Genomic DNA, 27,190 nt, shown 5'->3' on the forward strand with positions numbered 1-27,190 from the left:
GCTCTCGAGCGTACCTCTTGGGATCTGCCCCGTGCGACTTACCGAGACGTGTGCTGAGGTCACGTTTCGTCATTTGTAAAGAAGCAGCAAAATTGTGACATCTAGCGTACGTATTCTCCACTCATGCAGCAGGAGAGACAGATATCAGCACAAAAAAGTAATTGTCATTTAGAGATTTGTTTTATAGATCTGAATCAGATGTCAACGAAACGAATTTTTCTACAGATTAAGTTGGACAATCTGGAGAGGGTTATGTCAACAAATACACGTATTCACGTCTTAAAAATTATTTCCTTTTGAAATCAGCCTTTAGGAGTACGTTTCATAAGATTTATATGTCGGGTGTGATGTTGTGAATCACCACTTGAAAATCCTTGACATTAAATCCGTTAAAATGCAGACGTAGCGAATGTCTGCAAGAAAAGCCAATGCGCTCTTTCAAGTCCTTAAATAGTTATACAACAGTGGCATCATGCTGACATTGGTAAATTACTTTGAAAGTTTACCAAAGAAATAATATATAATAGAACATGATAGTTAATGAAATTCAAACTTAGAAGCAACGATAGCTAGCAGATGTGCTACAGAAATAGGTTCACTAGAGTTTGAAAAGGTTTACGCTTGGCGTCCGACCGCTCTTCCATGCTGGTACATCTCGCGGACGTCAAAGCACAGCTATTATCTGTCTGGTGTATAGAGTAACACAACTACTACCACATTCCTATACTGTTAATCAACAACGAACAATGGTGAGTGTACATAGAATTACATTCATAGGAGTGTGCGCCAGCCTGCACGCGTCAAACACGCGGCCGTATGCCACGAGCTTAAAGGACGCCGCACGCTTCTGACGCGCTCAGTGCACGTGTCGACATTATAAAGACAATCACTCGCTCGTAACACTCCACGTCTTTTAAAGACATGCACTGATTTAATCTTTTCGTGAAATGAAACCTATTGCCTTCAAGGACTCAAGTTGAGAGCGGTGATTTATTTCTATTTTTTTAAATGTTGAATCGGATTTCGCTTTAAAGAGGACTGTATTTGACAGTACATAACAAATGAAATGTTTTTAAAAACTGAATCAGAGTTATTTCATACATATTTGGTCATGAATACTTCAAAGTATAATTTAATGTGTTTCATATGTATACTGAGTGCATGTTTTTAGTCATGGTATTAATATAGAGGTTGACAAAGGAGTTGGAATGTCAGTACATAAGCATAAAATCTAATGCATGACTAGGCTTTATGTTCCCTGGCGTGTGCTTTTCATATGCAGTAGTATAAATGAAGTTAACGTTGATATTTGAACTTTTCTTTAATCTTTATATATCATGAGTAAAGACTATAAGAGACTGTATACAGACAGAAACTTCCATCATGTCCTATGTATACATAGTGTGCATCATTCCTAGAATGTACGTATTACGCATTTCTTTATTCCTTGTGTATGCATCGTATTCGTTATCCTTGCAATATACACGTTCATCATCATTCCCTTTTCATTAGAATTAGGGCAAAGAAACCATCATTATAATCATCATACCATTTTCAGTACAAATAGAACAAAATATCTTTCTCACCCACCTCCTCCTCCTCATGACCAACATCATCATCATCATCGTTGTCGTCGTTATCATTATCATCACGGTCTCCTTGAATTCGAAATTAGGAATAAGGCAGAGAATTAATCACCATACCTTTTTCATTAGAAATGGAGTAAAGAGCCTCCTCATCGTCATCACTGCCGTCGTCTTTGTCATCGTCATCGTCATCGTCATCGTCATCACCACCACCACCACCACCATCATCATCATCATCATCATCATCATCATCATCATCGTCGTCGTCGTCGTCGTCGTCGTCGTCGTCGTCATCATCACTATTTCCTTCTTATTCAAATAGGGCAAAGTGTTGGCTTTATCATGACTACCGTACAGGAGAGCACTCATCCATTTCGGCTTACATATGGGTGACCCTACATGCTGCTCCTTTCATGTCTAAACATTGCTCAGGTATATGTTTACGAGGTATGAATATCGGTAAAAACATCTTTTGCCCTAAAGCAGTTTTGACATTAAATTATAATTGTAATAAGGCTTGATTTCACAATAAATGCAGTTTATTACTATGTAAAGCCTAGCTTTAGAAGTGAGCTCCAGCTCTTTATCATTTGGATTTAGTGTCTGGTTTCAAAAGTCAAGTTATCAAAGAATATGGCATGCAGGTAACTTCATCAAAGAGGCTGCCATACCCGTCCCTTCATCAAGACGTTGGTCGGGCTGGTAACCCCAGTCACAGAGCTTTGAATATTCTGCCTTCAAGGTATTGTCGTATCGGCTTCTTAATCAGGCTTTGCCAAGAAGGCCCCATAAGTTTGACATGCTTCGCGTTTATTTTAATGAAATAGTTTGCCATGGCAGTGTTTGAATCCAATAACTGTCATGCTGGTCCCTTAATAAAAAACCTATCATGTTGGTCCCTTATCCCAAGTGTTGTCATGCAAGTCCCTTAGACCAAGATTTGTCATGTTAGTCCCTTAATCCTGTAGTTTTCATGTTGGTCCATTAACCCAAGTGTTGTCATGATGGTCCCTTAATACAAGACTTGTCACGTTGGTCCATTAACCCACAAAGTTATCATGCCGGTCCCTTAACCCAAGTGATGTCATGCCAGTCCCTTAGCCCAACAGTTGTCATGTCGGTCCCTTAACCGAAGTGTGGTCATGTAAGTCCAAAAACCTAAGTGATGTCATGGCGGTCCCTTAACCCAAGTAATGTCATGTTGGTCCCCTAACCAAAGTGTTGTCACGTCGGTCCTTTACCCTAGGAGTTGTCATGCCTGTCCATTAACCCAAGACGTGACCTATAATAGCCATGTAGGTCTACTCATCACAGAGTTTGACATTCTGGCGTCTTTGTGAAAGGGTGTTTTATATTTCTGCCGTTATGAAGAAGTTTCTAATTCTTCATACAAAACTGGATCATAAATATCACTACCATAAAAGAGTGTGTCCAGATGACTTCTTTATAAACGAATTTGTAATGCAAAACATATCGTTATCAAAGAATTTCAAATCAGCATAAGACCGTATATATTTGAGCTTGTGTGAGTTCAGTGTTATAACACATATATCATGTGTGAATTATATGAAAGGACTAAGTATGGTCAGGAACCATTCAGGCTCTCTGGGGCGGCGAAATTTTGAAAGAATGTGACATATATCGGATATGTTGATACGAAAGCGAACTAAACTCTGACCGTTTCAAAAGCACGCATGTACTAAAACTGCAATAGCACTCAATATCTATATCTTTCTTGATCTCGTTACATATATATCTAACTACATATCTCTACATATTTACACAAATACATACCTACTGTATAGGTATGTGTACATATACTGAGTGCTTTAACAGGTTAGATATATATAGATGTAGGTAATATATACTCATGGGACGTTTGTTTTTCGAATATTGTTACTTGGGGAAATCTTTGATACCAAGCACATTTTAAAGACAGAGTCAACAAATGGTAACTCTGGCATCTGGACCTGTAAACTCCATTAATATGCATTAAGTTAAAAAAAACTAGACGTTGGTAATTTAAGTTTGCCTTTTCTTTTCTCAACAGATAGCAGAAACTTGCAAGGGTTACGTTCGGAACAATGGCATGTGTTGTCAAACATTTGAGTTTGTCGGATAATGTTCATACACTATCAGAAATTATTCCATAAAACTTAACTTAAATAATTTAAATTCGTCAAATTGGACCTTGACTGATCTTAACCACAACGTTAATTATTTATTTGAAAAAAAGAGAAATTATTATGTTTCTTAATTAACCAGAGTATTTTTTCGCTCATTATCTGTATATCATACATTATTACATAAGCAGCAATAATGAGTAACATTTATCGCATGTGGGTTATAATGGTGCGTGACTTGCAGAGAGTTTCTCGGCGTGCTTCTCTCAACAGCACTGTGGCAGGCCCGTTGACCACAATCCTCCGTGATCGCTTGCCATATGCTGTAGCCTTCGTTCTATGTCACTGGTTGTGTTGAGCTCCTCATACGATTCGTGATGTGATTGCAATGAGCTTTCATTGAAGAGGGTTTCAATCAAATGTCCTCCGCCATTGGTTTCAATGGATCAAGATGTAAACTACTGGGATATTTTAAAAGGAATTTTCTTCTTAACATTGCATTTTACTCACGTGCACTTTAAGCCAAATAAAAATAAACTAATCTGTTTCAAAATGTTTCGTTTATATGTCGTGTCTTCGAAAGGAAAAAAACAACATTAACATATGGATATGACTTAATTAGTAATTTATTCTCACGTATTTAATAATTTGTTTCAGTGATGTTTGAATTCGTTGTATGTTGTGCATTATGCATATATTTAACTCACGATAAAAATTCATGTATGTAAAAATCCTTATCGATAAACATTGTTAGTCAGACCAAAACCCAGTCACGTTAATATCCAAGATATCAACTCGGAAGGTTTTCTGCAAGATCCTTAAGGTAATAGCTGTAAAACATTTCAATGTAATTTACTGAGAGAATAACGTGCATATGTCCCAACTGTTGTTTATTCAACCACCCCAGTCAACATTTGCATAACTCCCGCAGTTTAAGCCTTCCAGTTGCCATGGTAATTAGCCAATCAAAGCGTGCGGTTAGCACCAATCAATGCGCCACGTGCAGTATGGCTGCACGTGCCAAATGACTTACCAGGTATGGGAAAGAAAGACAACCATTCACTATGGGGAATCTTTTGTATAATTATCGACATGAACCCATCAGGATTTCATTCGCCGGAATCTAGCATTTGTACCTGTTCTGGATCAATCTGTTACAGGCACTCCCGTGACAGGTGTGGGGCGAAAACTGTTACACCACGGGACACGCGAAAAGTCGCGCTATCCACCTTCGCCATTTTTGTGCGCATGCTCGAATTATTCGCTGGATAATTGATCTAACAACGGTACTATTCATAACTGTCGCGTATAAATGACGTTTGAATATTTGAAATAAACACGCGAAGCGTACACAAATTAAAAATCAAATCAATTTCTCAGGATTAAATTGGGGAGTGAAATTAACATTTGTAATATATAACATTCTAAAGAAAATCTTGAACGCTAGACAGATAAATTGGCAATAGGTTCAATTAAATTTAAAAGACACCGGGTAGAAATTGAATATCGCATTTGTCCCCAAACCAGGTTAATAGATTAATGGATCTCTTTGAACAAAATTTTAGTTTCTTCAGAACCTGGCACCACTGATTGAATCAAAAAGTTTTGAAGGAAGTGTATCTGCGGAAGGTGTCTTTGCGATATACATGACATATTGATTCTCATTGTATAGCTGCATACTTAGTTTGGGTTATGTTCCGTGGTGTCTGATCACAAAGACGATCGCCTTCGAGGGGAAAGAGATGGGTGCGTTTCCTGGTCGTTTAATAGTGGCCCGACACGTGTCTAATTCTTAAGGGGCATTTATCATTTCATTTTTGCCTGTGCGAAAACGTCAAAGACTTGTATTTTGATTTGTTAAAATTGTATGCATTTTGTTCAACGTGACTTATAGTTTTAAATAGTTTTACTGTCATGGGAATATGGGGGCCATCTTCATGCTCTATGGGACAGTGTGTGTGACCAGTGAGTGAAAGACTGGTGTCTGGAGGACAATACCAATAGCGCTGAATGGCATGTAAGATAACCATATTGTAGCATAGCATGAAAGGTAACGTGTATATTCAATCATCGTGTATATTGCAATTAACATGTACCATTCATGAATTCTGTCTACGAATTGAATTACTATTCCACAATTTATGCAATTTGAATGAAGATGCTACGGAAATCTACATGGCATGTTCATCAGATGAGTCAGACGTTTCTCACAAGAAAAGGCGGACGACCACGTGCCGATATACTTATAACTCCCACTGAAATAGTACAGTCAGAAGTAAACATCCATACTGTTAAAAAAGCGGATTTGAAGAAAATCCCAACAATATCGAAATGATAATAAACTGAACTGTTGTTCGATTGTCACTGAGGGAGGTGGGGTGGCCTAGTGGTTTAAGCGTCCGCATGTCACGCTGACGAGAAGGGTTCGACTCCCCACATGAGTACAAGGAGTGAAGCCCATTTCTGGTGTCCCCCGTCGTGATATTTCTGGAATTTTGAGAAAGGCTAAAAGTACTAAACTAAATCACTTAAGTTGTCATTAACGCGATATGCGTGTGTAATTATCAACCCACAGACCAATAACGACAGATAATTGGTACATCACATATTCTTTTAACGGTGGTCAGAGTTGCGCCGCTTATTTGTGACAGAATCTTATGATCGTTGGTGGAATCACATATTTGTAATTTTGTTTCTAGATTTACATTTCAAACTGAGTCCATGTGTCACCAAGGCAGTAAGAAGACCTGGATGACTGCGGGGTTTAATCCCACATAAAACAGACACGTCATGGAGCTGAAGTCTCACTTGGCGTACCGGAAAAATAAAGGTATGTGCTCTTGAAAACTGCGTGTGAAGAAAACAATTTAAGTCGTTATTCGACTGTAACGGTCGTCTTGTGAGATAGCCATTAATGTGATGTGGGAAATATAGCCTTATTATGCCCGTGTTGCATACATTACCCTCAAATAAGCACATCGTGTTCCATCTTGTTTCTTTAATCCTAAGCCACTGTCAAACAAGGATGCCTTCTTTTACCCTGATGTTTTCTATAAAACACAGCGCATTTGAGAAACTATAAAATATAACCCCCAAAATTATCACAAACTGTACTTGACTTATTTTCGAGTGTCACACACTTCAACTCCTAGGCCTCATTTCACAAAGCTCCAAAGTGATCGTAAGTCACTAAGGTAACCTTGGGGCAATGTTAAAGAATGGAAGTTAAGGTTAACCTTGGTAAAAGGTTGCTTTATGAAAGGAGCTCCTGGTATATATGCATAAGTTGTAGGTAAGGGCCTCTTGGTGCTATCTTGACTCTTGTGTTGACCAGTCAGTAGTGACCCCTGTGCGTTACTGAACCCTGTCACTGACCCTAGTAACCCCACGTGGTATACACGACTAGACAGGTGTCATCTTGGGTGAGTCCCTTAAAGCCCCATCTCAGGTCTTCTGAGGACAATAGAAGACAATGTCACCAGCGTTGAATGACATGTCAGCTAATCCTATTGTCATGGACATAGCATGAAAGCTAACGTGTAGATTCACTCATCGTTTGTAACATATTTGCAATTAACTTGTAACCATCCATGAAATCCGGTCTACGAATTGATCTATTATTCCACAATTTGTTTCATTTGCATGGAGATGGCAGGAAAATCTACATGGCATGTCCAGTAGATGAGACATACATTTCTCACAAGAATCACAAAAGGGCGATTACCTTGATATGTACATTTTCATGCGCTGCTAAATGACTTTAAGTAGGATGACTCTTTTCCAGTCGATTTGCTACCCCCTGAAGAAGAAAAGCGAGTCCATCGACAGGGTCTCTTTTCACAAACTAGAATCGAAGGTAATTTACACCTTTTAAGTTAACCAGCCTGAACAAGTTGAAATATTTTGTTTTGTTGTCATAAGACGCCATAACCGGCTTCACATGGTCCTTGAAAACGTATCTTCCTATGTGAGTAAACCAAGCGTGGCTGTAGCTCACCTGATCAACAAGCACGATCTTGGACTGGGAAAAAAATAGCCATTGGAAATTAACGAGCCGTTTTATCTAATCATAAAGTTCATTTACATTTTGATTCCACTAAGACGCTTTATCGGAAAGCGGATCTGGTAAATAATCTCTGTGTGCATACATTATTAGACGTGTTGGGTTCCTTGACACTCGCAAAACAATGCCCGACTTTGGCGACTGGCATAAAGACATAACAAGCGTGACCCCGCGTGTAAGGTCTGAGGTCAGTCAAGTCGTGGCCCAGTCGATGGGAACTCGATCTCTGAAGAATTAATTTTCTGCTAAAGTGAGTAAATCCTTCAATGACGTTTTGTGCATTGTCTGACACTATATTACACGCCTACTGAATCCGTCATCTCGGATATAACACTGTGTGGAGTTCACGTCAAATCAGGTGTAAGACATAATGTGTTCGTGTTTGCGCCGATTCTGGTGAATGTCTAAGCATAAAGTTTAGATTTCGCGTTTACGAGTACGAATTTCGTGGGGGAAATCAGCATGTGTCTTTAATAGTGACTATTTTGCGAACACTATGTGTCATCAATATTAGAGCCCCTTTCTGGTGTCCCCCACCATGATGTTGCTGGAATATTGCAAGTATTAGAGTAGAACGTAAACATACTAGCAATCGTAGATGTTGTTGTGGTTTGTGATGATGATGATGATGATGATGATGATGATGATGATGACGATAATGATGATTATCCGTGTAGTATAACTCTATTTTCCATTACACATTTCAAGTTCAGTTAGCAATTGATCAATGTGCTTTAAGTAAAAAGTATAAATATCCATTTTTCTCAAATAACTAACATCGTCATCGCTAAAAAGTAGTTTCAGATTTCAGTTTGTTGTTGATGAATGACCCGAGGTTAACAAAACATTAAGCACGTGCTCAAAACCTAAGCAAGATATCATCAAGATAGGGATGATGAGTCTAAGATGACACGTGTGTCAGGAGTGAGATTTCCTTAACACTTAATACTCGCTCGGTTTCATTCACAACTTTAGAAGTGTCACAGATAATCTAGAATCGGGATATTTAAATTAAATTTTTATTGTGGTTTTGTAAAGTTGGCGTTTTGTTCAAAGAATTAAAAAATCAAAATCAGTTCATGACAATTTAACCAGATAGTCCTTCATGTTCCAAAAGCCACCTCACAGACGCAACACATGCGGATAGTTTCATCTCGTGGGTACGTAACAATTGCCATCCATCCAGAAAGCATGAAACATGAACAGTAACTTGTTCAACACATTTTCAACCGAGTTGAACAAGGCTATAATCATACAAGGAAACATCATAAAAGTGCACATTCTGAAAGAGTGTGTATATAATAATGTACAATATACATGTATTGTAATTCAAACAATATCGAAGATCTTTACCTTATCACCCTTACTTCTAGAACATTCGAAAGAATACATGCCAAATAAATATTTACAGTGGAAGCTGTCTAAATCGGCATTCATTGGGACTGAAGAAATAGTCCGGTTTAGACAGCGTGCTGGATTGTAGAGCTGGTAATAAATGCACAAGCCACGAGTGGAACTGAGACTTTATTCTGGTGTTGAACTTGCCGGATTGGACAGATGCTGGTATTGATAGTCTAGACTGTAGTTCGAATTTGAACACAGCACTTTATTAGCCTTATGGCAACCACAAACTATGAAGAAAGAGAAATAAGAATATGTTATCAAGGTTCAAGTTGAATTTGAATATTCAAAGCGACCTTTTGCCAATGTTGTATGCAGTGATTGGTTTCCTCAATTTACAGGTGAGCATTAACGAATACGCCAGATGTAAACCAGACTGAGAGGCTCATTTATTTGCCCCAAGATATGTGTTGTTTTTGTACTATTGGTTTCTGTTTATTGTTTCATGGCTTTTTGTGGTCAAGACTGGGATATATTCATAATGTTCTGGAAACAGTTCTCATCAAGGAAATTTGAATATTTTAATCAGGAGTACCTTTCAAATCATCAACAACAAACAATAAGTGTTCAGTCAGCTTCGAACTCCTTACACCAACTAAACAAGTGCCTGTAATTTAGACAATTTTGGTACACAGGGGTTCTAGCTAAAGAGGTTCAACCATGATTCAGACAAATAGTTTCCTATAGGACTCATTGGCCTGATTTCTAAACACCATGTCGTTCGTACACTAGTACTGTGACCCAGTCGTTATATAACAAATAAACAAATTCAACTTTGACTACACATTGAAATTTAACAATGGTTAAAATTTGGTTTCGGTGGCTGGTTACGTGCGCAATCAATCATGAAAACAATGTGCTTGTCCAATCGAAATGCTCGCAACAAAAGTCAGTATTCTGCCTTACAACCACCAACAGCAATGAATAAATACTGTTTATACGCTTCAGTGTGCATGTGTCACACTCACAATACTTTTCAAAGAGATTACTTGCCTTTAGTACTACTTGTAATAGGTGAACAAGAGTTTGAAAGTCATCTGAATCAAAAGCAACTGCGGCTTACCGCCAGAAATAGAAGGAATGAACAAACGTTTTCAAGACAGTAATAAATACTCAATAAAACAAGACACGTGTGCGCCTGATTTTACACGTGCGGCCTACCTGAAGCGATTGTTAACATGGCAGAAATGCTCAGCGGCCCAGAGCGCAACCTTGGCTTAACTCTGTCTGGGGTTTTATGGATACTTTAAAGGGTACTGGGCTAGGTTTCCTCTTAACACCCACGGTGAATACGTGTTTCTGGATCGTACGTGCGGCAGTTTTCACATACACGTGCATCTCAAGAGGACTGGGTTGTCGGTCGAAACACCTACTTCACTTTAATTGATTGCTTCATCAACGAAGAGCACTTCCACATTACAGACACTCTCACCTGAGATCGACTGTATTTTTTTAATAGCCAAAGAAGCTCCATACATGGCGTAAAATGAGAGTGTTTTTGAAATGTTTTTACTCCTTGTACGAAGCAATTACGAAGTATGAGTCGCGCAGGTACCTTGAATGGAAAACCAGAAATGGAGTGTTGATGTTTAAGATTAATTTTATTGGGGAACAGGTAAGGGAAATATGCTTAATAACCGATCAAATTTGATCATAAATTGAAATGAGACTAATAATGATCACAGACTGAGGTTCTGTTTATACAGCTCGCAATCGGATCGAAAAAAAGTGCAAGGAAGTGTTACCGGCTTGTATACTTTAGAAATAAAGGTGCCCGTTCTAACGCACTGGTTCGTGCGTTACGTTTTGGACCAGGGTTCGAATGCATGTGTACAGTGCATGTACATGAAGTACCAACTTCATGTGTCTCTGCATTTACGGCATAAATAATAGCGGCATAAAACCGATGATTGATGTTGTGAACATCGACCCACAGGGTAGTAGGAAACAGCTTCATTTCACATTAGCAGCTAGGGTGAGTGAGTGAGTGGGTGAGTGAGTGAGTGAGTGGGTGAGTGAGTGTGTGACCAATGCTCCATCAATATCACGGCTGAGGACATCGGAAATGAGCTTCACATGTTGTAACCATGCATCCAATAAACCGAGAGAAACATATCAATTTAGCATTACACGGCGATTAGCAATATCCCAGCAATCTCTCTCTCTCTCTGTCTCTCTCTCTCAAACATTTAATTGTTTCGTTATCCCTGTATCCCTAACACGTAACCGATATTATACCTGCATCATGTCGAATTCTCCCTTCTATACTTTCACACAATCAGTAAGCTGTACTTATAACAAACACGTTTATTATGAACTATTCATTCGTCCTTGACACATGCGCATACTTTTGTCGATAAGCGTAAAGCCAGTTGAAGAAGAAGAAGAAGAAGAAGAAGAAGAAGAAGAAGAAGAAGAAGAAGAAGAAGAAGAAAGAGAGTTTATAGCGAACTAAAACCAGTGGTCCTGTCAAGGTCTCTGTGAACTGGTTTTACTGCACATTCAAACAAGCGGTCTATTTTTTCTATAAAAATCACAACGTGGTTTTTCTTTTCATTATTAAGTTTTGCAAACACAACGGATATCGATGATGGGGGTTACTGCCTCGCCAGTAGATGCACATCAATCAAGCATAAAGTCAAGTCCCCTTAAGCTGTTTAATGCCCCACAACAATGTGCCTTTAAATCACACGGATACGCCCGCATCTCTGACAGTTTGTCATGACCGTTTTATTGCGAAATTAGTTAGAATTACGTTAGTGATGAAAACATATATTCAGCGCCTTTCTATGACCGACACTCCTACCTCAGACGCTTTTTATGGAAGCATTTAGAAAACGTGTTTTTTTAAACAGAACTCCTGTAAGTATAATGCAAAACAAAGGCAAGAGCTGAAAACTACGGTTGTATCGAACTCAGGCCTACTAGTGTAAGTTTGTTGTTACCGTAGATCGATATTCGCATTTCGACAAAAACTTGGTCACATTCGTCAGCTCGTTTTAAGCGTGTTCAGTACATACGTAGTCTACTTCATGCGTCTGTGTTTGATGGGGGTTACCAAGACCCGATTATTCGACACTTAATGAGTTTGATATGGTACGTGGTGTTTAAGGGTTTCATCTAAGGTTTGGGGCGGTGGGGTAGCCTAGCTTGTGATTAAGCCTTCGATCATCACGACGAGAACCCGGGTTCGATGGGTACAGTGTGTGAAAGCCATTTCTGGTGTTCCCCGCCGTGCTATTGCTGGAGTATTACTATAACAGCGTAAACTCACCCAAACACTCAAGTTTGCAGAGTTCCAAGGACTGTTGTCTGCTTGGTAACGTTACCAAACGTTTATCAGTATTGCTGTCATGTCCACATTTGTGTGATTTATCCTCCTTTATCATTCAGCTGAAATAGGTTTATCACTTCTATTTATCTCAGTATGCTTTAAAAGTTTAAAACAAACAGTCCAGTTTGTGTGCCTTTCTCAGTAACCGCTATTCGTTGGTTCTGATCAATGATTTACTCTGGGTGTATGTCAGTAACGTCACGTTGGCTTCAGTAAAGTTGACATCATCTACGACCACCTCGTTTAACATCCGGATCAGCTGACTGACTGACTTGCCAGATTACAAATGCAGTCATACTGGACCAATGAAATCTGATTTCAAACGTCAACCACTGGAGAACCTTTTAAAGGGTAAATAATATAACTATAAATACATGTAATACGAGATAAAAATATACTTGACCTGCTATTGTACATAATGACAGTGTATGAAGTGTATCTCTTCCTGGTGATGTTTATTCTTACCAATCCTTGCCAATGAATGAATATGATATGGCAAATATTTTTACTCTTTTGAAAAACATAAAACATCTAAAACTGACAAAATGAATATTATACCGTATCATTCATTCATACAAAACACATTTTCGAAATATTTTAAAACAGTTTTCGAAACACACTTCAGTATTAAAGAAAATATTGGAAATGATATCATGTGTTTATGTTTAAATTTTACACTTGTTTTAAGTGTCACACACTGAAATATGTTTCTTGCCGGCGTTAAGTTTTAATGACAGTCTAAACTTTCATAATTGCCAATTTAAGGAAGATTTTAATCATAACGGTACAGTTCTTTTCATCAACTTAAAATCCTAATTTTCCTGGAGAGTAGGGTGCACTTTAAAACATCGTTATTAACACTACTCTATCGCATGAAGCGAAGACCTGGAGCTTGATCAACAGAAAATCCTTGACAGTTCCACAAAACAATACCCTTCCATTATCTCATTATTGCTAATGGTCATATGGTTACCGTACGTTGACAAACACTTAATCGGCCCCCTAACGGATCAGCCAATCAGAAGCCAGTGTAAATATTTCAGCAGGACCAGCCTGCAAGCTGGGAACCCAGTCAAGCGCGACGCGCACACAAACCGCTGTTGTCGGGGCCTTTGAAAACGCGCAGCGCTCTGGCTTGTGTTACTGGTGTCTGAAAAGATAAACTAACAACTAGGGTTTCTAACTTTTTTAGTTTGGGATATTGTTTATTACTTTTGACAAATGAAGTTGGTAGTTTTCTTCGGTAATAATGTACTGATTAAACGTCGAATACAATGAGACGCTTGATAATGTTTTAAAATATGTAAATATATTGGGAGTTTGTATTGAATTATGTGAAAAGTACTTTTCTGTATAACTATATAGTTAGTGGTATTTCGTATAGAAAGGGCAAAATATTTACGAAATTTTTATTAATAATTTCACTGTCGTATACAGAGAATGTTTATTTGGTGATAAAATGAGGAACACTAATTTCTGAAAAATATCTAGGTTACGCAATGTAAATATTACGAATGTCGTTTTTAACTCTGCGTATAGCTCTTAATAAAAGTGATACCTGATTTTTGTCAAAAATACATGCGACTTCAACGCTTTTGAATACTTACGAAACTCGTATTTAATAAACACAAAGAAATAACGTAGCATACATGTACTTCGGGTGAATTTTTATATCACAGATTTGAAGATTTATTCAAGGTCTTGAAGTCTTGATCGAGCTTATACCATCGATGTAAAATCTACGTTATTGTTTATCTTATAGTAGATATTCTAACATGAATGTATAACCATGTGTTATAATATATAAATTAATTCATACCAAGAAAAATGCTTTAAAAACATTCCCCGAAAGCATATTTCCCAAACCTAATGTTAATGAATCTAAATTCACAGACCAGTGAGATTTAACCAAAATGACAGGTGACATGCGAATGGGTGCCCAGGTCGATTAAACAGGTTGCTTCCAGAGAATTGATTAAAATTTGATAAAAATCGATTTGATCTAATGTTAAGGGGTTAGGCAATTATTGTCTCACGTGTTTTTGTTTTTGGAAATCATTCTATGATCACGGGTAGAACACCCTCCTCCATCCTGTTTGGCGAGACATTAGGAATCAATGATTCATGACTATTCATCACTGTACATGAATAATATATATGTATGTTGTCAGCGTTTGGATTCCTTTAAACACTAATGCCAGGCCGGCGTTCTGTCGTCCACAGAATACTTGCCGATATCCATCGTTAATTATTCACCAGCTCCCTCAAGGCCCGTGGCTGGCTGGAGGGCGGGTAGATTCTGCTTTATATCGAAATAAATGATTGAGTAAATTTAGCATGTCAGAACTGTACGTCCAAGTAAAATGTAAGCGAAGGAAAAAAGTAAAAGAGAGTGAGTGAGTGAGTGAAAATTGTTTAACCCTGCTTTGAATATTAGTTCAGTTATATCACGGCGTATTTTCTTGATGTGAGGTCGAAATAACGCAGGCCTTCAACATTTAACATTTTGGAGAAATTCAGGAGCACTGGCAAGGTGTTGACAAACCTTGAGGGATATTAGGGGGTCAGCTGTATCCCCCCCCCCACCCCAACATGTGTCCCCCCACTCTCACAACCTTGCAACAGGCACTGAATTCCATTATTCGACTAAAATTGAAACCTTACAGCTAACAATGTTAGTTATATCGATATTTTCGCAAGACAACACTTGTAAAAACACTTCATCCTCATGTCAGTTAAAACATGTAGTGTGTGTGTGTTTTGTATGTATATTTACCTAATGTCCATCGGTGCTCTTGTAAAACCGTGTGTGGTTTAAGTAAATAAATGAAATGTAGAAAGTATGCCTCATATCCCCTAAGAAACCCGTTGTCTCCACTGTGAAAATTTGCAATATTAGACTTCAGCGTTTTTTGCTCAGAAAGGCTCGGCTAGCGTCTTGACACCCAGTTTATACAATACCACACTATTAACCGTATAATTCTCTGTGTGTTCAGTCCGAATTATTTACAATTCACATACATTGATTGTACTAGCAATTGTTCACAGTAAAGAAGCACTCGCCGTGCTTAATGCGGCGCGGCTGTTACTATTTGCGAATGTTTTTACGGTGGTATTTAAACAGAGCAAATACTTAATAGCCTCATCTGATCCTATGTTTCACGAACAAGTGGGGTGCGTTTTAAAACCCAGACAAAAGAAAGTATACACTTGAAAATGGGATTCCACCCAAAAAAACTACGAAGGCTATCAAAACAGTACTAGACTGAAAACAGTCACAAAGAGTCTGTAAAGGTAAGGCCTGAAGCCCAACCCAGGACCCCGTTCATCAAAACCACCGTAGCCCTAAGTCGATCGTAATTCCTATATTTTAACATAGACTTAGGAAAGTAGAAGCCTACGATCACTCTGTGGAACGCGGCCTGTATCAAATCAAATATCGAATAAGCGTTTCTTTTTTATTACAGAGGGTTAATGCAGCTGGAGAACATGACGAAATATACAGGAGACCCTGGATTTTCAAGAATTCTGTCTGTTTGCATTTTTATTTCTTGACTGATATTAATACATTCCAAATTTAATCTCAGTATAATTGTATAATTAAATCACATGTGGTGCAGAATTTCTGTGCTTGGTCAATAACACTAGTACTGACGTAGCATGGCTCTCTCTGCCATGCTTACATCACAGTGTGTTTCGTGCACAGCGAATGCTGGAAATGTCAGCGGCGGAGAATAATACATGAAAGGTCGAAACAGATTTAAAAAACAGAAACTGAAATACCGATGACAATTATACGAATTGATCACTAATTTGCTGTGATTACAACAGGTATTTGTGGAAATGCGGGCTATAACTACTACTATTTGCAAATAAAATCATACATAGGAAATGCTAGATGTGACGAAAACTCGCTCCAAGTATATAATGGCAACCATAGAGGATGATACGGCTCCATAAAGTGTCGAAATATATTTAAACTGTTATCGTGTTAAACTGTGGTGCCATTTGGTGGTGATACCAGGTGTTTACGAAATGGTCACGCATGTCTTCCTCTGCCTGATATCATATGTAAATGTTGCAAACTGTTACATGTAACACGCGGATAGTATAATAACCACAAATCTGTGACTACCTAGAGTCCTGAATAAAGATTGTTTGTTTGACTGACTGGTTGATTGACTCCAAAGTTCGTTATATCAAAAGTGGTAAAATACAGAACTCAAAAGACGCCAAACATGAAAAATCTTCACTCGTCTAAAGTTACTTTGTCATGACTTGGGTGTTCCAACACGTAATCCTTCCAGTTGTTGGTGTTCTTTCGTGAATGAGTTTAGTTTTACGCCGCACTCAGCTATATTCCACCTAAATGTCAGGAGTCTGTAAATAATCAAGTCTGGATCAGACAATCCAGTGATCTCAACAGCAACAGCATCTATCAGTACGAATGACGTGGACTATGATGACGTGTCAACCAAGTCAGCGAGCCTGACACCTCGATCCTGTGTTCTTTATAAAGAAACTAATTTCGGTCATACATCAACTTGTTGAACCATTCGTCTGAGTTGTGGCCATCTTGACATGTATATAAACGGAAGCTTACCATCAACTCATTTCATCTCCACAAGCATGATGCAACTTAATCTATCATTGTTGACATTAGTCGGGGTACATTTCGGGGTATATCTTTCAGTGAAGTATGTCTGGTACGGGTTGTTTGGTCTCTGAGCATGAATACCCTTGAGGCTTCGTGGTATTATTTAGTTCAGCTTCTTTCGAACGGTTCCACACGATAAACGTTTCTTTCGTTCAGGTAGTAGCCGTACATAGATTAGACCAACTATGCCCAGCACTGAACACCCTTGTCCAATGGATGTGACACTGTCATCCATCCATTAAAGCAGAAAATCTCCTTAATTATACGTGTTAATGTCTAAATCGAGTATAACACCTTTACAAAACCCGATCTGCTGGCATACTGAAACACAAATTTATGTTAGGAGCGACAGAACTCTTTCCATATTCATAGGAAATCTCTACCAAATGCAGAGTCGATTGTGAATTATCAAATTACAATATATACCCCAGTTAAACTCGATATCAAATCTCGCATAGTTCTTTCCCAAGTTTTGTATTACACTTCTTTCCGCGACATAAAGGCATCATCGCTAGGAGTATGTCAGCTTGAATCAAGTTTGCCAAGAGGTTTTTATTCAGACGCGTACCATGCAATTCTCAATAAATATTTTATTTTCAGTCGTTACAAAATAATTCGCCATTGTTCCTAAAGCCGAACAATATCTCTGGAAGCTCCATGGAACATGAACAATAAAGTCGCAAAAATATAGCAATATTAGTGGCAAGGAATATCATATTTTTCATGTTGCATTTTGCCATGTCATGCAAGTCAGTTATGAAGGTGAGTCATTGTTTACCTGACTTCTGAATCACTGTTGACAATATGACGGCTCCATTGTCAGAATTTACAACGAGGATGACAAACATAGATCATTTCCGTCTGAAAATCTCTTAAGTCCGGTGGGATTAAGTTTTATACAGAAGTGGTACACTGTTAAAGATATGGTACAATTGCACTGGTATCGTCATGGCAACATTTCATCGTTATCAGTTGAGCTTTCGTTCCGACAGTGTTTTTTGGTCATTGCACAATGGCCATGTCACATATAGCACTGACAAGTGACTGAATCGTTTAAGTCTTTTCATGCTGAAAGTCCTTGTGGTCTCGAGGATATCTTCGAAAATCTCCCCTGTGGTTCTGTAGGAGATTTCCATCAGTCTTTGTCCAGCAATTCCTGAAGTGCTGCGATGTAAGTCTGCGCCATTTGAAGTGTTTCATATTTGGACAACTTCCTGTCGTCACTAAATGCTGGAATGACATCTCGGAGCTCGTCGAAGGCAATGTTTAGACTCTGCATCCGTCGTCGTTCACGTGCGTTGGCGGCGATGCGGCGTCTCCTCAGAACGTCCCTGCCGCTGTTTCTTACAGGTGTATGTGGTCTCAGATACACGCTGGTCGACTTCATTTTCTGGAAGGTTGGTCTGTCCGACTCTGATCTTCTTATCACATTGTCAATAGAATAAGTCCAGGATTGGTTGGAACCATCCTGCAACGGTCTGTCAGATAAAGCAGATCTGGTCGTCGTGTCCGAAGCGTATATAAACTGACCACTTACGTAATTCTCTCTGTCAGATGAGTTGTCCACATCCCCGCTTCGTTTCCTGTCAGACATTATTCTACGACTCTTGTCACTTCTTCAAAATGACACTCGGCAGAAAAAATCTCGACAAACTGCTTCAAATGGACACTTTTACAAATACCTCGGAAGTTTCGGTAACTAAGAGGAAAAGCCCCCCCTTAAATATTAAATTGATCCGCCTGGAAATCGATATACGAGTATTGATAAATATTTCACGAAACTTTCGGCTATCAAGCCAATGAGAAAGGAGCGTTCCAAGCGAGTGCGCATGCCTTCAAAGGCCTCACTCACATGACTTCCTGTCAATAGCTGAGCACCGCCCATCTCACGTGGTCACGTGCCGAGGTGAGGCCCGTGAATGCTCCGGTGCGACTCTTTCTATCTGGCACATGTCACGGAATCAATCAATCAAACACAACCTTTGTTCTAGGTCAGGGGTCATGCAAATACTCAGCCTTACCTCGCGCCTCGCACGTGGCTCCTTCCGAAATCAAGTACCAGCAAGGTATTTTGACGAAGTACTCGTGATTTCCACACTTCAGTCGGTGTAATTGTTTTCCCCTCTACATGACGATTATTAATTGAAACGGTGTAGAATTGTTGCCTTGTAATCCGGTGAATAATCTGTCGTAACGGTGAGATTTGAAACGTTACCAGTTTGTAGTTGACCACAGAGAACAAAGTAACGGTTCTCACCAGCTGAAAGGAACATGATAAGGTTCCTCCTTAAGTCCCCGACAATTTATCACAAGAACACAGCCTGTCATGGACGTAGAGTCTTGCATTATGGCAAGCAGTAGAATTGATGTATTAATTATCTATAAAGGTCGTATTTCCTGAACATAAAATCTTATGTTCCTACGACAGCCATAAATAACATTTGTTTATTTTTTTATCACGTAAACGAAATGCATGTAAAAATATATTACATGTATTTCCATGAAAGATACGTGAGTCTGATAATAGTTTAAAACCAAAATAGGTTGTTTCATTTTACAACCAGTGTGACTATATTGACAGAACGTTACCCTGGAAACTCGGTATTTTATCTCTCTTTCTCTCTCTCTCTCTCTCTCTCTCTCTCTCACACACACACACAAACACACACTGAATTGATTTAAATTTATGATACAAAGTTAGTGTACACTTTTTTTCACGAGTAAATTAGTAAATTACATAGAAGAAAACATATATTTACAGTTACGGTTATATATTTAATCAGTGTGTTCACTACAAGTGGCAATATTCCAGTTATATGGCGGTAGTCTGTAAATAATTGCGTCTGGACCAATTACTCCAATGATCAGCAGCATGAACATCGATCTACGCAATTGGGATACGATGACATGTGTCAACCAAGTCAGCAAGTCCGACACCCGATCCCGCTAGTCGCCTCTCAGCATGGGGTACTGAAGATCAGTTCTCAAATGTACACTTGGTAATGACCAAAATGTTACAAATGATACCCGGCTAAGAAAAATCATACCCGGCTAAGAAAATCGTCGAAGCACTGCAAACCTTAATTTTGAAACACATCGATGAAGGAAAAGATCGCGTCCCTGTAACAATTTCGTTTTTATTTTCCCCCCAAACAGTAAACCAGCTGTGTGCGTTCTATTGCCCTTTTTATGATATACAGGAGAAGGGGTGAGTGAGTGAGTTTTAGTTATCCTCATCTTTAAATTAGCACCTATAGTGAGTGAATGAGTGTGGTTTTACACCGCTTTTAGCATTATTCCAACAATATTCCATCGGCGGACACCGCACGTTGGCTTCATGTACCTGTCTAGGGTATCGAACCTGGCGTGAAGAGTCAACGCTTTAACCACTAAGCTATCTTAGATAAGGTGTATTCGAGGTTTGCACTTAAAGTTAATTGACACGTATTCTAAAAAAATCCATAATTCTTTACCATGTAGCTTTTATCTGATGTACTTTGCACGATTAAAACATTAGGGTTAGGCAAGATCACATTTTAACTTGGAACCTAACATGTTTTGTCAGAAGAACTAAAGAGTGGCGTCTTCAATGCAGGTCAGAATGACATGAAAATGTCATCTGGGTAACGATAAAAGAAACAATGTCTACAGTATCTTGATAGGGCGCTAGTTAAAAAGATCTAACAGTTTTTTTTGATCTCATAAACCGTTTGCTGTTTAAATTGGTCACTTCTTCTTTGTTTCCCGGGACATAATGAAGAGTTGACGAACGGAAATCAATCTCTTCTCTAGAAGCATATCGGAGATATCCATTTAAACTTTTTATCCCTTGCACTATTTTCTTTGTAATGCGGAAGTGGCGTATTGATCCCAAACTAAGATGACTTTTGAACCCAGCAAGGGTTTTCGGTTGCAGTGATGCGGTCAAAATGAACATGTTTTGAGCATCAATTAAGTCGTGTTTCTACTTAGGTTTGGACAACGCGTGGAGCCTTGGTACAACTGATAAAAGGGGAAAGACGCGCTGGATGCAAACAAAATAGCACCTGGACATAAATCGATCACTTTGATGTCCAGGAAAACTTCAAGAAACAATTATGACATTGACGATTGATAAGAAGCTTCTCACCTTCCTACACCTGCAAATTGTGATTAATTGTCCCATGTATCACAGGTTAATTTAATTAAATTATTACATTCGATGATCAGTTTGATATCAGCTTATAATTTCGGATGCAGAGAGGATGCACGGCGGATTAAATTTTTCATTGATGAGAGTTAAGTTTTAATGTAGTCCTCACTTGATAATTTTTTTAAAATTGATTTTCATTGGGTTTGATTTTTGTCTTTCGGGCAGGTGGTGTAGAGTATAATATTGTCTGCAGTTGTCTCCCTTAACTGTCAGGATATGGTGATTTAAAAACCCAGACTGGATTCGATTATTATCATTATATCAGTACACTGCATGCTGTGCTACACATATATGTTATTTCAACAACGTCGACAGTAGGTCATACAGCATAACAAGTTGGACTCAATTTTATATCATTGAATATAGGATTATGCTATACCATTTATACGAAATGCCATTTGGAAAGTGGTCAAATGTAACATAATTATGTTTTACATGAATCTCAGTACAGTGCAGATTCCAGTACCTTTGTTTGGTTGAGTCCAATCTAGGATTCAGACGGACACTGTACCTTATTGAGAAAGTGTAATCCCAAATAAGACATATGTTACATAATGTTATGTCCTTCACCGGACAGCACAAGTGAATGATCGGATAAGCGTCTGTAACTGGGCATTGCTGAGTACGGCGTAAAACAAAACTCACTCGACGACTAACGGGATCGGGTATTTAGGCCCGCTGAAAAGGAGTGTATTTTGATATCAGTAACCTCAATGTCGTTTTTCAATATTTATTCATTCAGCGAGGCCCTAGGTCAATCTATATCATCAGTTTATCAGTACTTTTGGAATTAAAATTCTAACTTTGATCATGATGTCGGGCACTGGATAATATCTTGAGAGCGACGTTATATAGTTAGGACATTACAGAGTGGGGAAGTCTGTACAACAAATATACAACAAACAAAATAGTACTGAAATGACCCAAACTCCAGGTTAGAATTGCTATGATTTTCGACAAAAGGGATCGGATGGTCAAGCAGTGTGGCTTCGTTGACACAGGTCATCATATCCCAACTGTGTAAATCATTAGTCACGATGTTGATCACTGGATTGTCTGGTCCAGACTCGATTCCTTACAGCCCGACGACATTATCTGGAATGTTGCTAAATGCGGCGTAAAACTAAACTCGCTCATTCAATCACGTTACAATCCAACGGTGATTCTGGGTACATTTGTGAAAGATGGACAGTGATATAAGAACAGTTTTGTTATATTTGCTCTTTATTTATTAAAACCGATGTGATTTACATGCATGGGTGGCGTTTATCTGTATCTGAATAGAATATAAAGGAGCCTACATAAACACAATCTAGAAAATACGTATTGTACTAAATGACAGAATGCGTTTTCGCTAGCTCTCTTGTGTCTTATTCTTCTCTCTCTTATTCTTCATAACAAACTGACGTGCAAAAGAATGTATACACCCATCTTTCATGATCTCTAAAATGACACAAATAACGGTGCTCGTTTTTCTGTGATTATGTATATGATACGATTATCAAACTTTAAGTGTTTTGTACCCCATATTTGCTGTGTTTTCAAAACTGATAGCGTTTTACAACGTTTGTATTTTTTCGTCAAATCCCACTTTTAAGTGAATTCTTCCTTTTGTTCAACAGTATTTTCACAACGTCAGTTACTCTCACGTTTGAAGGCATTAGAGTCATAAGAAAAGAAATAAATAAAAAAAACAAAAAAACAAAACAAAATAAGGCATACACGTTTAAAAGAACTTTTTTAGAGGAAAATATATGTCCTTTCATTGAGAAAAATATTTTTAAAGGACGTGAAGAAAATAAAACACATTCACCCGTGGGTTGCAGCTTCAAATGTCCGTTTTACGTTCATGCGCCCTCCCCCCAAATACCCCCCATCCCTCCCCACTGTTTTCCCCTTTCTCTTAGTTCAGTGTTCGACGCAGTTGATTGCCGTTATGGGTGAACGACTTATAATGACTAATTTTCATTTACTGTGCTTATCCACAAACGACATTTTGGGATAATAAAAATAACAAAACAATCAATCTTAAAATTATTTATTTTCTGACACTACTCGCGTCAATGGCTATATATTCTGATAATGTTAGCCTACGATTGAATAATTCCCAAAAGGCTGAAAGGCTGGGGGGACACGTTTGTTCCCCGGCAACACCGACAACGATTGAGCTTTGAATGCCCGACACACTCGATTTCCTGGCTTCGTATGAGATGTGTTGTTTTAATTGCACATTGTCTTCGGCGAATCTTTCTCACACTGAGAACGACGGACAGCGAAGGGCGATAGAAAAGATTGAATTATACAGCAGGTGTCATGGCCAATTCTACTGAATCATGCAATTTTGCATTAAAACCATTATAGTAAAAGCACACCTTGAAATAAGGAAATAATCTTTTCAATCTTCACACGCCAACGTAAACCACATTCACAGTTTTTATCTGGCGCTCTGCACGTGCGAGACGACTCACTGAGGGACCAGTCATTGTTGGTGATTGTTGCGCCGCGTGAATTCTGTTGAAGACATTTCCCTGATTTCATAAAAAGGGCCTTTTGGAACAAAAATGAGCACCTAAATCGCATTTATATTTTTACGGGCATATAGTTATGGGATGGTGTGAGATTTGTGTTGCTCATTGACCAAATCTAATACTCTGAAATACGAGTTGCTGAGACACCAGTGATCTGTTTACTCAAATGTTAATGGTTACTAATCGATGGCGTTTCACAGAAGATAGCCGAGTCTTTACAATGCATGTATTCAGCTCTAAGGACTATTTACCGAGTTAATTCCGAAATTCAGAATGGTAATATATTCACGTTTCAGGTGATACATAATTGGTAAACAGAGAGAGATTGTCTGGATTGAATGAAAAAGTGGAAGGCGTTAGATAAAACTCTTGGCATTGCTTCAGCTGATGTTGTATTTGTTGTCAAGACTGATTTCTATACAACCTGTTATAACGGTATCAAGGTACTATATAATATATTGTCAACGGGATTGATTCTTGTTCATTTCATTTATTCTTATTACTATTGCTTTTTTCTAAAGAATTAGGATGAATGTTTCGTCGTTGTGTGTCACGTGGAACGTAACCCGAACGAAAAATAGAACAAAGTGATTTATTTGGTAAATTATAATTTTGTAGAATTCTTCCTGGATGACTTATCATAAATTGTAGGTCAACGTTAGAGTTAGCGAACATGGTTTTACGTCGCTTTAAACAATATTCAGGTAATACCACTGTGCACGGGGCACCAGAAGTTGGGTTCATACATTGCGCCGAAGTAGGGAATCAAACAGAGAGAGAGAGAGAGAGAGGGAGAGAGAGAGAGAGAGAGAGAGAGAGAGAGAGAGAGAGAGAGAGAGAGAGAGAGAGAGACTAAAACACCCCCATCCCCGAAAAAAACCCCGAAAAACAATACAAACATATAACACATATATAACAACAAGAAGCACCAAGAAAACCCCCAACCAAACAAAAGCCAATTAATTAAATCATTCAAAGCATCAACATCAAAGAAAGGAGCAAGACACGTCATTGTAGGACAGAGTAGTCCGGAGTAGTCCGGAGTTTGAAACAGTTGCTCACCTTGTTTATGATGTATTGTATCATCTGATTGACACATACAGATTTTATATTTCTTCTACAAAACATCAGGCCCCTGAAGATCCTGGTTACGATTGGTCTTCAGCAACCCATGTTTGTAAGAGGCTACTGGATCGGCTGGTCAGGCTTGGGGGCTTGGTTGCTGCATATTACCATATGTCATTTGTGTCGGTGCTCTACATATCAATCACTACATTGTCTTGTCACCATTTAAGAATACACGTTTAACACACTGGAGAGCTCATTTTGAGTTTTCATCATCCTAAAATGTTGACATTAAAATGAAATGTTCGTATAACCCATCTAACAGATTTCATTTACAGTGATATGTTTTGTTTGTATGTTATTTGTCCGTTTCAAAACTATACACATGAAATTAATGTTACAGTTATACTATTGAAACATGGCTTAAAAAATCAAGCCAAAACATGCCTCATTATGTTACAGCCACCTGGAAATATATTTGCATCAATAATGTTATATTTTTATATATACTGAACAGCAAAAGTTTCGACAAAACGAAATCTAATGAAAGTACTCGTTCATGTTTGTGTCTTCCCATTAAAAACGTGACAAAAACCAAAGTTGCGTTTCTTTTGCTGTTTAGTATATGTTTTTAATCTGTACAAGCTCTTACCAAATCTGGGAGTGTAATTTAGTAATGGTGTACATGAGGTCCGGCTGTCAGTGAACAAAACGCAAGGCTCTATTTAAAGCACGTGAATATGCACTGGTAATGGCTACCAGAGCGTTCTTCTAAGAACTCCTTTAATAATTGTCAGTTTTAAACTCTGCACTAAGCAATATTTCAATTACACGCACACTGTAAGTGATATAGTTTGAACTATACAGAACTAAGCTGCAGGGCAATAGTAACCATACTCCCATAATGATGTGGCTAAAAAATATTAAACAAGAAATCATTATTTGACGGCTTTTTCTTTGATGCGGGTATCGACGTTGTGTTCTGGGCTTTTTAATGTTTTGGCAAATGTATTAGATGCCTGGAAACGTTGTGATGGCGCTTGTAGTGTTGACGTGACGTGACGTGACGTGACGTGACGTGACGTGACGTGACGTCAGTTGTATAGTTTCAGTTTAGCAACTGATTGGCCAGTGACCAGTCATCCGTCACCGAGCTTGACCAACCCATCACGTATGTCGTACTATGTTCGGGTTAGAACTGATCATGGTTGTCGTAAGAGGCGACTAACGGGAACAGTTGGTCAGGCTCGCTGACTTGGTTGACACACTTCATCCTATCCCAGATATGTATATGGATGCTCACACTCTTGATCACTCGATCGTGTGGTCCAGACTCGATTATTTACATTTACATAGTAATATTGCTGAGTGCGGCGTAAAAGTAACCTCACTTGCCCTTCTGTAGCCTAATTCGACCATTGTATATTTGAACATGCAGGCAGTACTGAACACGGACGTCCTAAATAGTGATACAAGACTAAATAAATGTGCAATATCCGAACAAATGCAACATTTTTATGTAAATATAATTTTTTTTGTATAACCAACTTTAAATAGTTAAGAGTAATAGTACTTTCGAAACTTTCATATCGCAATCTTTGAAGTTTTAAAACGCTACTTGGTGATATTGTTTAATTAGAATCACCTCGTGCAGTGTTTACTTATAACATTGTCATTTTGGTTCACTTGGTAGGGAAACACAACCTCACACAAAAACAATATTACAAAAATCAACGAAGCAAACAAACCAATTATTTAAGAAGGGGGATTTATTTACTTTTTTTGTTTTTATGGTCGTGAACTGGAGTAGAGCTAACGACATGGCTTTAAATCCAACTTACCACAAAGTTATGACTGTCTTTATTGCCGGGCTTTTCGACTTACAGATGAAAAACCGTTTTCATAACTATAATTAGTTCGTAGAAGGCAACGTTTCCACGATAACGCCGAAGCACAGGGCGTGGCTGTATTAATTAAATCTGTTTGAATTTATAACGCCCTTAAAAGTTCCACCTGCCAATTGTTGTTGATTTGTCTGATAAGTTTCTTCGTTCTTTGAATTTTTGTCTGGTTTAAATACTTTCCGTGATACAAGGTATTTAGACTGAACCCTCCACTCGCGTGTGTCGAGCCTCAGTTCTGATCCCTCTGTTTAACGTTTACGGCCGTTGTGCTCCTTGTCCTGCCCCGTCAATTAGGTCCTTGTGTGGGCCGCAATAAACAAACTTCAACGAGCTTCTT

The 27,190-nt window shown here is 38.5% G+C and overlaps 3 protein-coding genes across 3 annotated transcripts in view; all 3 read right to left on the reverse strand.

Annotated features, from left to right (window-relative positions):
- The window catches only part of LOC137284716 (UPF0764 protein C16orf89 homolog), a 441,860-nt gene that overhangs the window by 278,448 nt on the left and 136,222 nt on the right, over nucleotides 1-27,190 (reverse strand). The window lies entirely within an intron of this gene.
- LOC137283431 (uncharacterized) lies at nucleotides 1,555-10,651 on the reverse strand. The gene is made up of 3 exons (XM_067814905.1): nucleotides 10,606-10,651; nucleotides 1,704-1,895; nucleotides 1,555-1,658 (listed from the first exon to the last, which is right to left on the reverse strand). Exons 1-3 carry the CDS (start codon nucleotides 10,649-10,651, stop codon nucleotides 1,555-1,557), a joined length of 342 nt encoding a protein of 113 aa, XP_067671006.1.
- LOC137284309 (basic helix-loop-helix transcription factor amos-like) lies at nucleotides 17,746-18,841 on the reverse strand. The gene has a single exon (XM_067816078.1). The coding sequence runs from the start codon at nucleotides 18,756-18,758 to the stop codon at nucleotides 18,300-18,302; it is 459 nt and encodes a 152-aa protein (XP_067672179.1). The 5' UTR covers nucleotides 18,759-18,841; the 3' UTR covers nucleotides 17,746-18,299.

The sequence above is a fragment of the Haliotis asinina genome, chromosome 5 (genome assembly GCF_037392515.1).
Source record: "Haliotis asinina isolate JCU_RB_2024 chromosome 5, JCU_Hal_asi_v2, whole genome shotgun sequence".
NCBI classification, from domain to species: Eukaryota; Metazoa; Mollusca; class Gastropoda; order Lepetellida; family Haliotidae; genus Haliotis; species Haliotis asinina.

What these genes read in the sequence shown, in the direction of transcription:
- LOC137283431 (XM_067814905.1), bottom strand. Translation starts at nt 10,651, where the DNA reads ATGTATGGAGCTTCTTTGGCTATTAAAAAAATACAGTCGATCTCAG. An exon ending in AAAAATACAGTCGATCTCAG is followed by an intron (nt 1,896 to 10,605) that starts GTGAGAGTGTCT and finishes TATTTGAATAAG; the next exon opens with AAGGAAATAGTGATGATGAC. An exon ending in CTCCATTTCTAATGAAAAAG is followed by an intron (nt 1,659 to 1,703) that starts GTATGGTGATTA and finishes TTCGAATTCAAG; the next exon opens with GAGACCGTGATGATAATGAT.
- LOC137284309 (XM_067816078.1), bottom strand. Translation starts at nt 18,758, where the DNA reads ATGTCTGACAGGAAACGAAGCGGGGATGTGGACAACTCATCTGACAGA.